Source organism: Pogoniulus pusillus, chromosome 33 (assembly GCF_015220805.1).
Source record: "Pogoniulus pusillus isolate bPogPus1 chromosome 33, bPogPus1.pri, whole genome shotgun sequence".
NCBI classification, from domain to species: domain Eukaryota; kingdom Metazoa; phylum Chordata; class Aves; order Piciformes; family Lybiidae; genus Pogoniulus; species Pogoniulus pusillus.
Window position 1 is genome coordinate 174,029 of NC_087296.1, and position 12,821 is coordinate 186,849.

At 49.2% G+C, this 12,821-nt stretch overlaps 1 protein-coding gene across 1 annotated transcript; it reads right to left on the reverse strand.

The window, feature by feature from the left end:
- Positions 1–8,345: 8,345 nt before the first annotated feature.
- NDUFAF4 (NADH:ubiquinone oxidoreductase complex assembly factor 4) lies at positions 8,346–11,788 on the reverse strand. Its single transcript, XM_064170129.1, has 3 exons — positions 11,327–11,788; positions 9,781–9,878; positions 8,346–9,144 (listed from the first exon to the last, which is right to left on the reverse strand). Exons 1-3 carry the CDS (start codon positions 11,451–11,453, stop codon positions 8,842–8,844), a joined length of 528 nt encoding a protein of 175 aa, XP_064026199.1. The 5' UTR covers positions 11,454–11,788; the 3' UTR covers positions 8,346–8,841.
- Between the last annotated feature and the right edge of the window lie 1,033 nt (positions 11,789–12,821).

A 12,821-nucleotide genomic window follows, 5' to 3' on the forward strand; every position in this document is an offset into this window, starting at 1 on the left:
CTGCCTGTGTGTGGAAGGAGATTAGGACCCCACAGAGGCCGTTCCACAAGCTGAACTTCAGCAGTACAGGAACTTTGAAAGGAAGGCCAGCAACAGCTTCTGCCGTCTCTGTGGTGAACACCTGACACAGCCTGGTAGCTGTAGCTGTGCCACCAGTTCCTTCTGCTGCAGTCTCTGTGCAGTAAGGACCTCTGAAATGCTAAGCCTGCAACATTTCTGGCCCTCTAGGGTGAAACTCCTTTGCCTCCAAAGGTGCACATTCTCAGGGGATTTCCTGGGGCACACTGGGCAGTGCCTGATGCATGACAGTGAACCCAGTATTGGCAAAACTTGGTGCAGGGCAGTTAAGTCACAGAGCTCGGTCCTGTAACTCTAAGTCTCAAAGCTCACCTTAGCTTTTTGATACAACTTCTGATCACTCTGATTTGCATTCATTTCTACCTGAAGCTGGTCTTCAGATGGAATGTGCATGTAACCCACCTCCCAGGCTCTTGGGGACTGGAGGACAGGCTGATGCCAGCAGCTCCACAACTGGGCAACAAATGGGTGCCCAGTAACCCACCCACCTTTTGGAGATCTGTTCAAAGCTGCCCTTCTCCACCCCTGCTGTCAGTGTGAATCTCATTGCTCAGAACACAGTAACTGCTTTATTTGGTACTCCTATTTTATGTTGCTTTTTTTTTTTTTTTTTTTTTTGAATACTCAACACTAATTTTCAGTGTAACTTTGTGGTGTTTGTGCATTGCAAAAGGTTTTTGTTTCTAAGTACATGTTCTGCTACAGTAATTATCCTCCTGCACTCTAAGCTTGGAAGTTGATTTATCCTCCATGTGTTCTTTGTAGCATTAAATGTGTCGCTGTTGTAACTGACTTATTTCTGACAAAACTGATCTAAACAGTTGCAGAAATGTCTTGTTGCCTTCACAGTTATGAGCCAAATTAACTTGTCAACATTTTCCAGTAGCTATTCACTACAGATTTACCACAGCTCTAATCAGCTGGGGGAAAGGACAGTTAGGGTAGAGAGTGACTTTCCCTGCAGCTTCTTAGGGAACTGGAACCTTGTTTCACAGGTATTTTAGGTTCTGTAGGAAGTCAGAAACAGCAGTGGGTCAGAAAGTGCCCAGGAGTGGGCACTGTTTAGTGGCCTTGACTGAAGCCAAATGACATTACCTTCGAGCTACTGCTTGTCATGGTCACATTGTCATTGGAACACATTCCCTGTGTTCTGATAGCTTCAGGTTCTTTGGCTCCTTCGCATGGGTTCTGTATAGCTCACACCAAAGTCTTGTAGATGCTCCTAGGAGAGTGCCACGCTGAGTGCTGTGTGGTTTAAATGCAGCTGGAGCCTGCACAGTACTCGCTGTGCTTTCCACAGCTGTTGGGAGGTGCAGAGGTCAGAAGTTGTTGCCTTGCACTTTAAGAATAAACACTGTTGAAAAAACCTTCATTCTTCTCTTACGAGGACTCCAGCAACTGTTCTTTTTGAGAGGCCTGCCCACACATTGAAGATCTGCTTTCTTTGCCTGGACTGTGGCAGTGGCAAAGCATGGCCTCCTGGCAGCAGGGCAGAGTACCAGCCGTGCCTGCTGGAGAGTCTCTCAGTCCATTGCCACTCCACTAGTGGAGTGACAGCACTCTCTGCACAGCCCAGGCACTGTCAGGGCATCACCTGCACCTTCAGAAGGCTCCTTGACAAAAGACAGCTCTGGAAGGGTGTTTATTTCCAAACCTCTCTGGGGGCACAGGAGATGCTTTCAGGCCCAGGACAGTCAGTACCTGTTCAAGAACCAAACCAGGATGCTCTGTCCATAGATCACCCAAGCTGCAATTCTAGTTTTAAGGAATATGTGTAATGAATCTAAACTGAAATTGGTTTCTTTTCTGAGAGGGCACTGTGGCTGAATGGAAACCATGGTAACTAGAATGGCATACACTGGTACCTTGTTCCTGAGTGATAAAAATGCACACAGTATGCTTTGTGCCTAGCAACAAAACCTAATCAAGCAAGTTTTCCAGATAGCCCTCCCTCCAGCCGCCATCCTTGCCCAATGCAGTCTGCATGCCCAGTCTTTGTGCTCTCACATCCATTAATCCACCCTTGAACTGTGCAACAAACAGCACAGAATGCATTTCACAGAAAAGGAAATGATTTATTCTTCTTGGCCTTTGCTTTAGAAGAGAACACAACTGTGACCTCCTTCCCTGTAGAGCTGTTGTGAAGCATGACTCGTCCTTGGCCAACATGCTGGATGTTCACTTTTGATTAGAATACATGGATCTAAAGTGTTGTAAACACTTGCTGTTAATAGCAAATTACTCCCTGATATATAATGGGAAGTAGAAGCAATTTTAATACAATTAATACATTAAGCTGCACATTTTAAGTCATGTCAGGGCAGCGCACTGACAAAAATTAATTAGGGAAATTTTCTAATTAGCATACATTGGCTGCCATACAAATCATATTGACATGAAAAATGGCAATAATGCAAATTGTATTGCACAGTAATGATTAAATATTTACTACACACTAAAAATTGTAATACAAATCTTTCCTGACTACTCTGCATGGCAAATCTGGATAAGGTTCTGATGTATGTCTACCAATGAGTGAAGAGAGATAAAGGTATTGCTGCTATCTAGTTGTTGATGGTACACATTAAATAGGCTAACTTTGGTAGAATCCCAGACTGGTTTGAATTGGAAGGAATCTCTCGAGCTCATCCAATCCCTCTGCAGTCGCCAGGGCCATCCGCAACTAAAGCTGCTTGCTTAGAGCCCCAAACAACGTCTCCTTGAATGGTTGCAGGGATGGTGCATCTGTCACCTCTGGGCAGCCTTGGCAAGTGTCTCACCACACTCAGTGTCAAACATTTCTTCCTTTATCTCGACTAAAATCTCCCATTGTCCAGTTTAAAACCCATCACTGCTTGTCCTGCTGCAGCAGGCCCTGCTGAACTGACAGACTCCTCAGGGTCCCTTCTACAGGCTGCACAATGTCCTCCTGCCCCACTCCAGCCACTCCCTGTCTATGCTGAGGACTCCAGAGCTGGCTCCAGCACTGCAGGGGGGTCTCAGCAGAACACAGTAGAGGGACAGAATCAGCTTGCTTCACCTCCTGCCCACACTGTCTTTCCATTCCAGGTGCCGATGCTTTCCCCAGTAGTAACAGCAGAAATACAACAGCCAACCTCTGACGCAGCACAGTCTGGGTCCAGAGATTTCACAACCTCTGTCTCTGTAGACAAGAATAGTCTCTCTTTTCAAACACAGCTTAGCATGCTTGAGTAGGCTTAGACTGATCTCAAAATCTAGGGTATTGCTCTCACACTAGAAGGCAATGCCAGGGTGAGTCTTTCTCTGCTGTGCAGAAATCAGCCATATTTTCGGTGAGCAGCACAGCTGTTTTCTATCATTCACATGGGATGCACAGTGTCAGAATAAGGTAGCACTGTGATGTATCACTGTCTTAAACTAATTGACTTTATGAAGGTCATCCACAATGTAGGAGTGTTCTCACATGGTCAGATCAATAGAACTTTATTAGAGCACTACCATGCCTTACACTGCTCAGAAATCTTCACATGGTGTACTTCACACTTTCACAGAAGAGAATATTTCAGTGCCTTTGCCTCAGGCAAAAAAGTCAACAACAGAACCTTAACTGAGGAAGCCTCCTTTCTAAGAAAGTGACAGGGGCCACAGAGCTGATCTCAGGACCTAATTGGGCAGTTTTCATCACAGGCATCTTTCTCTTGGTGGAGCCCTGGATGTTTTCACTTGTCTAAGATGCAGGCTCAGGGACTTGAGCATCTGTTTCATCCCAGAGGACAGTAATAGCCCTGCACTGGCACAGGCAGAAGTTTACCAGTTCTTCCATGCTCAGTTGCAGACCAGAGTTTTTCAGCTTTCATCACTGACTTGAACTTCAGATGAACGCTTATAAAAAGGACAAACATGTGTTCCATGAGCCATCAGAGGCTTGCTGGCATGATGTAAGAGACATAACGAGAACAATTTGGTTTATGCTGCTAAGGCAGCAGTCAGAAAACCAGAGGTGTCAGTCACTGCATCCAGATTCCTTCCTACGTCTGATGCAGATCTGAGGCATCAAGAAATGCAGGGGTTTTGCTTAGTGTCTTTGTGAAAATGTGGGAGGTTTAGAAGTGAAATGTCACTTGGCTTGTGCCTATGTGCCAGTGCCACCAAGCCAAGGGATCAAAGCACCACACATCAGAAAGCTGGTCTCTAGCAGGCTGCTAATACTGCATAAAGTTGGGAGCCCTAGCAAATGACTCACAACCAGGGATATTAGAGATGCTGATAATGATCTGCAACGTTACCAGTGGCATCAAAAAGTGACACAGAAATATTGTTGCGTGGCAGGAGATGCCCAGAAAAAGTGGCAACTTCTCATACCCCTGCATTTTTCACTCCTGCTGTGCTGCTAGCAGATCTCAGGGATCAGCCAGACAATCTTAATGGAAGAGCTGAAGGAGGTATTGCAGGACATGGAGGAACGCTTTGTGTGATGACCTCTCCAAGTCTCGAAGAGGCTGGATGAGGCACTAGTGCCATATTTTATTGAATTAGAAGGGTAAGGTGATAGATTGGACTTGATCCCAGAGGTCTTTTCCAACCTGGTTAATTCTGTGATTCTGTGAAGCCCTGAAGCAAAATGGCCTTGAAGAGCATGGCCAAAGAGTGTTCTTGCTTCCCTAGTTTACATTTAGGTGCATGCTGGTAAGTCACCTGCCCAGGTGATGCAGTCAGGTCCTTTGGGCCACCCTGCATAAATCCTCTGATACTCTTGTGAATCTCTGGGAGTGGTTAAAATCTTTTCTACTTAACAACATGGCTGAGAACTATAGGGTAAAAAAAAATCCCCTAGGGACTGGAGGAGTCTTAAAGTTGTGATCAATCGCATAATTCTGCTATCTCTTTGTAAGCTCAAACTGGCAAGACCAGTATGGTTTTCCTTTTCTCTCCCTCCTGCCTGCAGTCTCTGGCAGGAGCTACTACTCTAGGTGTACATACAGGGCATGGGTCTGGTTACAGCTGCAGAGACCTTGTTTGGGCCTAGGGGCATGCAGAGACACTGGGGGGAAAGGAAAGGAGCACTGGGGATTGCAGATTTAGTTTTGGGTATGGGGCATATTTAAGGGGGTTGCTATGAACTGCTGTATATTCTCTGTAATTTCTCACTATCTTTCTTCTCAAATATAATTCTGTTTTCCTTTGCAGTTCATCTGAGAGCATCTCATTCCATTGGCTCTTTAAAAAAACATGACAACATCAAGCGAAAATTAAGCTACAGAGGCCACCTGCAGCATGTGTGGACTTGGCAGGGCTTTTGGGAGAACTTTTCCTGGGAAAGAGGGTTTGAGAGGTTATCCACAAAGATTCAGCAGTAAATCCATCTGCCTGTAGCTAACACATCATTTTCAGCTGCTCTGTCTAGGAGGAGATGGAGCAGATCAGCAACAGGTAAGAGGTTCTCTCATCTTTAGGCCCTTTTTTTTCCAGTCAGATCTTTAAATATCACTCTGCAACCACAGAAAGAGTTTGACCAGTTGGAATGCACACTGGATTTCTGCTTCTCATGTAATCAGTTTTCCTTAGCATGGAAATAACTTGGAACCAGCAGCACGAAGAGTTTCTTCATGTTCAAGTTGTCATCTACTTGAAGCAAAGGTTTGATCAGGACAGCATAAGTGCAAGGTGCTGTGCCTGGTAGGAAGGACAGAGCATCTGAGAATCCTTGGTTGAAGCCTCAGCACTAAAGCGCATCTCCGGGTGCCACATGCTGCATAAACAGCCCCAGGGACGATGACTCCAGCACTGTCTTGGGCAGACCATTCCAATGTTTGAGAATCTTTTCAGTGAAGTATTTCCTAATATCCAGCCTAAAGCTCTCCTGGTGCAGCTTGGAACCATTTCCTCTGGTCTTGTCATCTGTCATCTAGAAGAGCCTGGCCCCTCCTTGCTCCAAAAACTACTTTCATTCCATGTGCATAAAACAGTAAATTTCTGCCAAAAGGATTAAGAAACCATGATTGAATGTCAACTTACTGAGAGTCACAAGAGAAATAGCTGCATTTCTCAAGTTGCTACATCAAGGAGAGCTTTGCAACATAAAAACCTGTAACACCGAAGTATTGCAATTCACCTCTGAGTGATGACAGCTGCAGATTCATTGATACACAGGAAATACTGAACCAACAACACCTGAGTGTGGGGGGGCAGAGCACAGGCTGGAATTTGCTCCCACTTTATTCCTCAGTGGAGGAGCTAAGCCCATGGAGTGGCATTATTTCTTCCTAATGACATCTTCACCAGCCTGTTTTGCTTTGATTCATTGCCAAGTGGTGCATTTCCTTTGTGTCTATTCCAGGTTCTTTGTAGCTCTAGTGGCCTTGCTCACTGCACACAGTTAATTACTCATCTGTGGAGCAGGACCAGAAACCTGCAGACAGTGCTCAACAACAAAACAATGGAGGGAAGCTGGAGGACTGGATTTTGGTAAGGATGATGAGTACCTAGGATAAAATCATAGAACAAAGTTGTTTAACAAATCTTTGCACTTATTTTTGAGATTCATCTTAAGTGAGCAGAAAGCAGCAGCTAAACACAGAGGAGTTCAGCCTAAGTGAGGAGGCAGGGCTTTGGTGAGGAACTGCAGCCAGCGAGGAGGCTCCTGTGAAACTCCTGCCCACGAGGTGACCTTGTGGCTGAGACGGTGCTGGAGATGCCTCAGGGGGTGCTGGGGGTGGCTGCACAGCCAGAGCACAGCCGGGTGGGCAAAGCACAGCTTGGGGGCCAGCAGGTCCTGAGGGCAGAGGACCGAAGGGCACCTGTGGAGCTAAGGCTACAAACCTTCCTCCTGCAGAGCTGCCGCGGAGCGGGAGGGTCACCAAGCTGCTGCAGCACAGGGATCCTCAGGCTCTTCCTCCAGGCTTGGTCAGTGCTGCTCGAAGCATTCCAGACTCATTCCTGTCATTGGCACAAGAGAGCAGGAGGCAGCAGCTAAACACAGCCTAAGTGAGGAGGCTCAACCACCACCGTGAGTGATGCTAAGTGACCACTAAGCATATCTCTGTTTGTACCCTAACGAGCCGGGGGGCCACACAGGCCCCCCGGCCTTTTGAATCCCCTCCACCATTCACCAGTGCACACCACAGGGACTCACCGGTGATGATCCGAGGAGGATCCTTCTGCCCACAATGGGCAAGCTTGAGGCTTGCTACTGCTAGGGCCAGTTATAAAGGGGAGTGGGCAGGGAGGGCAAAGTGGTGACACCTGGGGTGGGAGGAGACTCCAACAGGACCCAGGTGCTGTGCGTTTGGGGGAAAATGCTGAGTGGGGTGGATAGGGGACGTGGTGCTGAAAGGAGAGAGATGGAGATAAAAAGTGGAAGATACAGGAAAAGGAAGATGAAGAAGAAAGGAGGAAGATGGAGACAAAAGGAAGGAACTGTGTCCAGTTCTGGGACCCCCAGTTCTAGAGTGTCATACTTTGAGAGAAAGTCCAGTGCAGAGCCACAAAGATGATTAAGTGAATGGAACATCTTTCTTATCAGGAGAGCCTGAGGGAGCTGGGGATGTGCTATTTGGAGGAGAATGAGAGGTGACCTCATCAATGTTTATAAATATGTAAAGGTGAGTGCCAGGAGGCTGGAGCCAGGCTCTGCTGGGTGATGCCCAGTGACAGGACAAGGGGCAATGGATAGAAGCTGAGGCATAGGAAGTTTCATGGAAACGTGGAGAATTTTTACCCTGTGAGGGTGACAAAGCACTGGAAGAGGTTGCCCAGGGGGGTTGTGGAGTCTCCTTCTCTGGAGATAATCAAAACTTGCCTAGATGCATTCCTGTGTGATCAATTCTGTGTGATCCTGCTCTGGCAGGGGTTGGACTGGATGCACTTTCAAGGTCCCTTCCAGCCCCTGACATTCTGTGACTCTATGACAAGGAATGGGGGAAAAGAGAATTAAAAAATCCTCATAACATGGCAAAGCAAGGGAGATTTTTTGCCTTTGGTGGCTGAACAGTCTTCTGCATTCAGCTTGCACTGTTCTTAGAAATAAATCTGGTGATGTCAATGGATAATTTGAATAGCTAAAGGTACAGATTTAATACCATCTGCAGCACCTTCACAGTGCTGGTGACATAGCGTGGCAGGTGACCAGAGCAATGTGTGTCACAGCTGCGTGTCACAGCTACCCACTAATTGTAACTGTCTTGAGCAGCAGCTGCCAGGAGATCATCACTCCTTACAAACCCCCTGATGGATGGTACCTGGGGCTGCAGATATTTGAGCTAAATCAGAACAGACCACATTAGCCATTACCGTTCCAGCACCAGAAAGAGGCCTTTTGTTTTTCTCCTCTTTTTATTTTACATTTGACACAACTGGATTTCTGGAATGACCTTGTGGCTGACCATCTTTACAAAGCATGAACACTTCCACCTAACACACAGGAATGCAGCAGTTTGTACGCACACCTTGGCAGACACTGTACGTGGAATTACACACACGGAACCCTGGACCAGCTGAACTCTCTGCTAAGGTCAAATTCTCACTAGATCTGTGTGTTTTAACTGAACTCATGACATCAGTACCCTGAGGCATAATTTGAGGCACCTTACAGTTACATTCTGGTTTACAAACTGTACCTGTATGTGCTGCATTTAACTGAAGCTATCTCATATGGAATGGGATTGCTTGAATGCAACTTTCTGGTATGAGAAAGTAGCCATGGGGGGCTGATGTTACCAGCTCCTTTCAGACACCGAATACAGTAAGAGTAAAATTAAAACATGAGTGAGATACGAGTGGTAATTATTTTTGTATTGGCTTTATAGCTTTTTTTGTTTCTTTAGGAAACTCTTGCACGGTAAAAGGAATGAAGAATTCCAGAAGAGAGTGGACGTCCTTCAGTTCCAGACTGTATTCCACTGCTATTTTCTCTGCAGTCCATGTTTGAGGATGAAGTTTATGATTGTTAAGAAGCGTCAGAGCCTCCACAATGGAAATTCTGCCTTTAGAAACTTTCTTAACATCTAGATCTCCCAGATGGCCCAGTTTTGTAAGTCTCTTTTCCTCCAGTTTAGATGGAAGATGCTCACCACCTCCATCTTTTACCTAATTGTGGGAAAGAAAACAAGAGACAGTTTATCAGCAGTTGTGGTTACTAGGTACACTGCAGCAGCCAAGTTGTTTTCCTAAACACGGCATTTCCTGTTAGCTTTCCCCGTTTTTACAACATTAAAAAAACAGAGATGCTCAGCCAGCTTTGCTTCTTGGCAGCAGGAGAACTGTCAGATCTTCTACAGCCATGCTACACACAATGTCAGCGCCTCATTCTGAGGAGCTGCTGAGCACTGTGTGCTGTGGACCCAGCAGCCCTTCACATGTGGCCAGCTGCATGTTTTGTGGCCAACCCTACTGCAGATAACCCATTGCTGGTGCCGACTCATGGAGGAGAAGAAAAGCATACTATGAGCTGGTATGCTGCTTATGAAACCACTGAGAGCTGCTTCACACAGCTTCTCTCCCCTTCTGTGCACTTTCAGGTGTTACGTTTGCAGCTAAAGGATGTCCCTTCCCTGGCTCTGTCTGGACAGCAGACTGCTGGTGTATAAGAGTCATGACCACATCACTTGTGTCTGTAAAAAGGTAGCTTTGGGGCACTAATGGAACACTTTTCTTTACAGTTTGAAACCCCCAGAGCTGCCGGTGCTGTGCCTCCTGGCAGCCCTGGCTCCATGGGGGACTCACCCGTGAAGGGGGGTCTCTGGACTCCACATAAACATCTTTCAGCAAGCTGAGGAGCCTGGTGTCCTTCCGGCAGACTTCTGCTTCTATCTCGGGGTGCTCTGGGGGCAGAGGGAAAGAGGAGGGAAAAAAAGAAAGGTCAGACATGAGTCAGACCATGTCAGTTCCATCACTGCTGCAGCTCCAGTGTTTCCCTGAGGCTGGTTCGTCTCCCAACACACAGTGCTCCTCGGGAAGGTCTCTTTTACCCCTCAGCCACAGCGGCAGCACTGCTGCACCGCGAGGCCTGTCAAGCATGTGCATGGTGCCAGTGCCGAGCACATGGGCACTGCCTCTGCTGTGCGGGCCACAGGCCCCAGGAACTGCCACTGTGGGAACTTGGCTGCGGCTCTGGCTCTGGCTCTTCCTCTAGCCCTGTAAGGAGAGGTCTGAAGAACATTCTCTGTCTCATCATCATGCCCTTACCTTCAAGGACTTTGACTAAAACTCATGCTAACGTCTTAGCATGAGTCTGCAGCGGCCTACCCCATAAGTTACTCTTATGTTGCTCTTCCCACACAATGGAATCTGGTACAGATGCAAGCCTGGTACCAAGGGTCCGTATTTGTCACCTCTGATGGAGGGTTCCACTGTTTAAGAGCATCATCTGGGAACCAAAGAATGGAGCTGCCCTCATCAGAGACTGATGTTTTGGTGTTGCTATAGAAACCATGGACTCAAGTGAACTTTGTTCACTATAATACCCAAACACACCTCCTGGCCTCAGGTATCTGCCTCCAGGGCTGCCACGCCTTGGGCTCGTCTGCTTAGGCCCGGGCCGCCCCTCGGGCACTCCTCCTCGAGCACGCATGGAACCCTTACGTGGTGGGGGCGCCAGGGGCAGAGAGGGGATTCGGCCAGCGGCAGGGGCAAAGGCGAATATGAAAAGATGAGAACAGATGAAAGCTTTGGGAGCTTCAGAAGCTTCTGCTTGAGCTCTCAACTTCATGTCTGCACTTCACTACAACAGAAGAGGTCTTTTCCAGCAACAAGGAAGAAGGCTACCCAAGAAGAGCAGCCGGACCCTGGGACCAGAGAGCCGTTGGGACTCTCGCGTTGTTAGCAGCTGCAGGACCACTTCCCCTTTCCCCTCTTCACTTTGCCCCTTTCTCTGCTCGCTCTCCTCTATTTCTTTTGGCCAAACAATGAAGTTTCACTGTAGATTGGCGCAAAACCCCTTGGCGTGAGTCGCCTCTGTTTTGCACTCTGCGATCGCACCGACGAACCGCCGAGCCCCGTGCGCGGACGCTGCCAGGCCCCGGTCCGGGCGCGCCTAGCAACGGCCGCCGCCGCTCCCGGCATGCCCCGCGCGCCCCGCTCTCAATGTCACCGGCTCCGCGCCCCCCCCGGGGATGCTGCGGCCCCGCCACCGCCCGCGGCCCGGCACCGCGCCTACGCAGCCCGCCTCCGGCCGCCCTTTCCCCTCTCGTGGATCGGACCGCGCACGCCAGCCCGCTCCCACGCACGCCGGCCCGCTCCGGCTCCGCGGCCCGTCCAGGCCGGCACCCACCGGCCAGCTCGTTGCGACGCGGCGTGGGGTGCCGCGGCGCGGGCGTGGGCTTCTCTTTGCTGATCTCGCGGCGGGCGCGGCTCTCCACGTTGAAGGTCCGGAACACGCGTGTCACCCGCGCGCCCATCGCCGCGCCTGCGCGCCCGCGCCTGCGCAGAGGCCTGGCCGCGGCAGGAAGCTGACGGCAAAACCCACGGCGAGCGGGAGCGGCGGAACGGCTGGTTCCGTTGTCACCGCCCGGCCGCCCCACCGCCCGCTGCGGCTCTAACGCTCGCGGGTTAGCGGAGCCTTGGGCAGGCTTTCCCGCGCCGGCAGGAGCCGTGGCCGGGGCGGGAGTCCTGCCGAGGAATACCCGCAAGGCTGGCCCGGGACTACCCCTCGGGTAGCGGCACGGAGTGGTCCAGCTGCCGCCGCTGGGCTTCTCAGCGGGGCTGCAGCAGCGGGGATAAGGGAACAGAGCCCGGGAACGGGGCCGGAGGTTAGGTGGGTGCCCGCCATCCGCGTAGCGGCCTGGGCTGTGAGCGGCAGGCCCAGCGGGGCTCTCGCTTGTGTGCGAGCCGGGCGAAAATGACTGCAGCTCTGTCGAGAGACTCGGGGCGGTGGACGCCCAGCTCGCCGTGCCCTTGGAGTGACTTCTGGCGGTGCTGCTCCCTCACTGCGCTCGTGGGACTGGCTCCGGACGAGCTATCTTTTACTGGCTCCTGAGGCATCTACAGACACACGGGAGGCCTTGGCTCGGTTGCAGGCTGTGAGCAGTGTTACCGAACACTTGCGTCGTTCCGAGGCTAGGTGGCTGCAGTGCTTTGTGCAAAGTCCTTGCAGGGATGAAGTTCATGGAGAATACATTAAGCTCACGTTTACAGGTTCGCACACTAGCCCGGGCACAGAACCTCCTCTTTCCAGGGTAGCAAAACCGGACGCAAACGGCAGTCTCTGCTTTCTAGAGTGCTTGTTCTCTGGTGATCTGAAGTTTTACTTACGTTCTACTTTGGCAACTAAAAGTGCACATTCTGACAGATGAAATGGATCAGATGCAGCATGAATGGCCGCACCGTAAGTGTAGCCTGGGAAGGTGCATTCTTAGTCTGCTTTGTGTGAAGCATGCTGACAACGTTACTTAAATTCTATCTCTCCAGTGTCTTTTATCACAAAAAGAACGAGTGATCCTGAGGTCTGATGTAGACATCGTGTATATTAAAGGCACAAAAAGAGAAAGAGCAGCTTTTATTTTTAACCTGTGATTATCCCAGGAAAGAGGACAAAGTATAGACCAAAGCAGGCTATGAAATAACTTGGTTGTTTGACTCGAAACTGGTCAAATCTTGCTGATGTAATCCCTTTTTTTTTTTTTTTTTAAGATTTGTGATTGTATTTGTTTCCCCCCCTCCCATGTTTTAAAGAGAATTTTTTATGGGCTGGTCTTAAAGTCCCATTGCATTCAGTAGTATTTATACAGGACAAGTAGAGATGAAAATGGCAGGAAAGAATCCAAGGC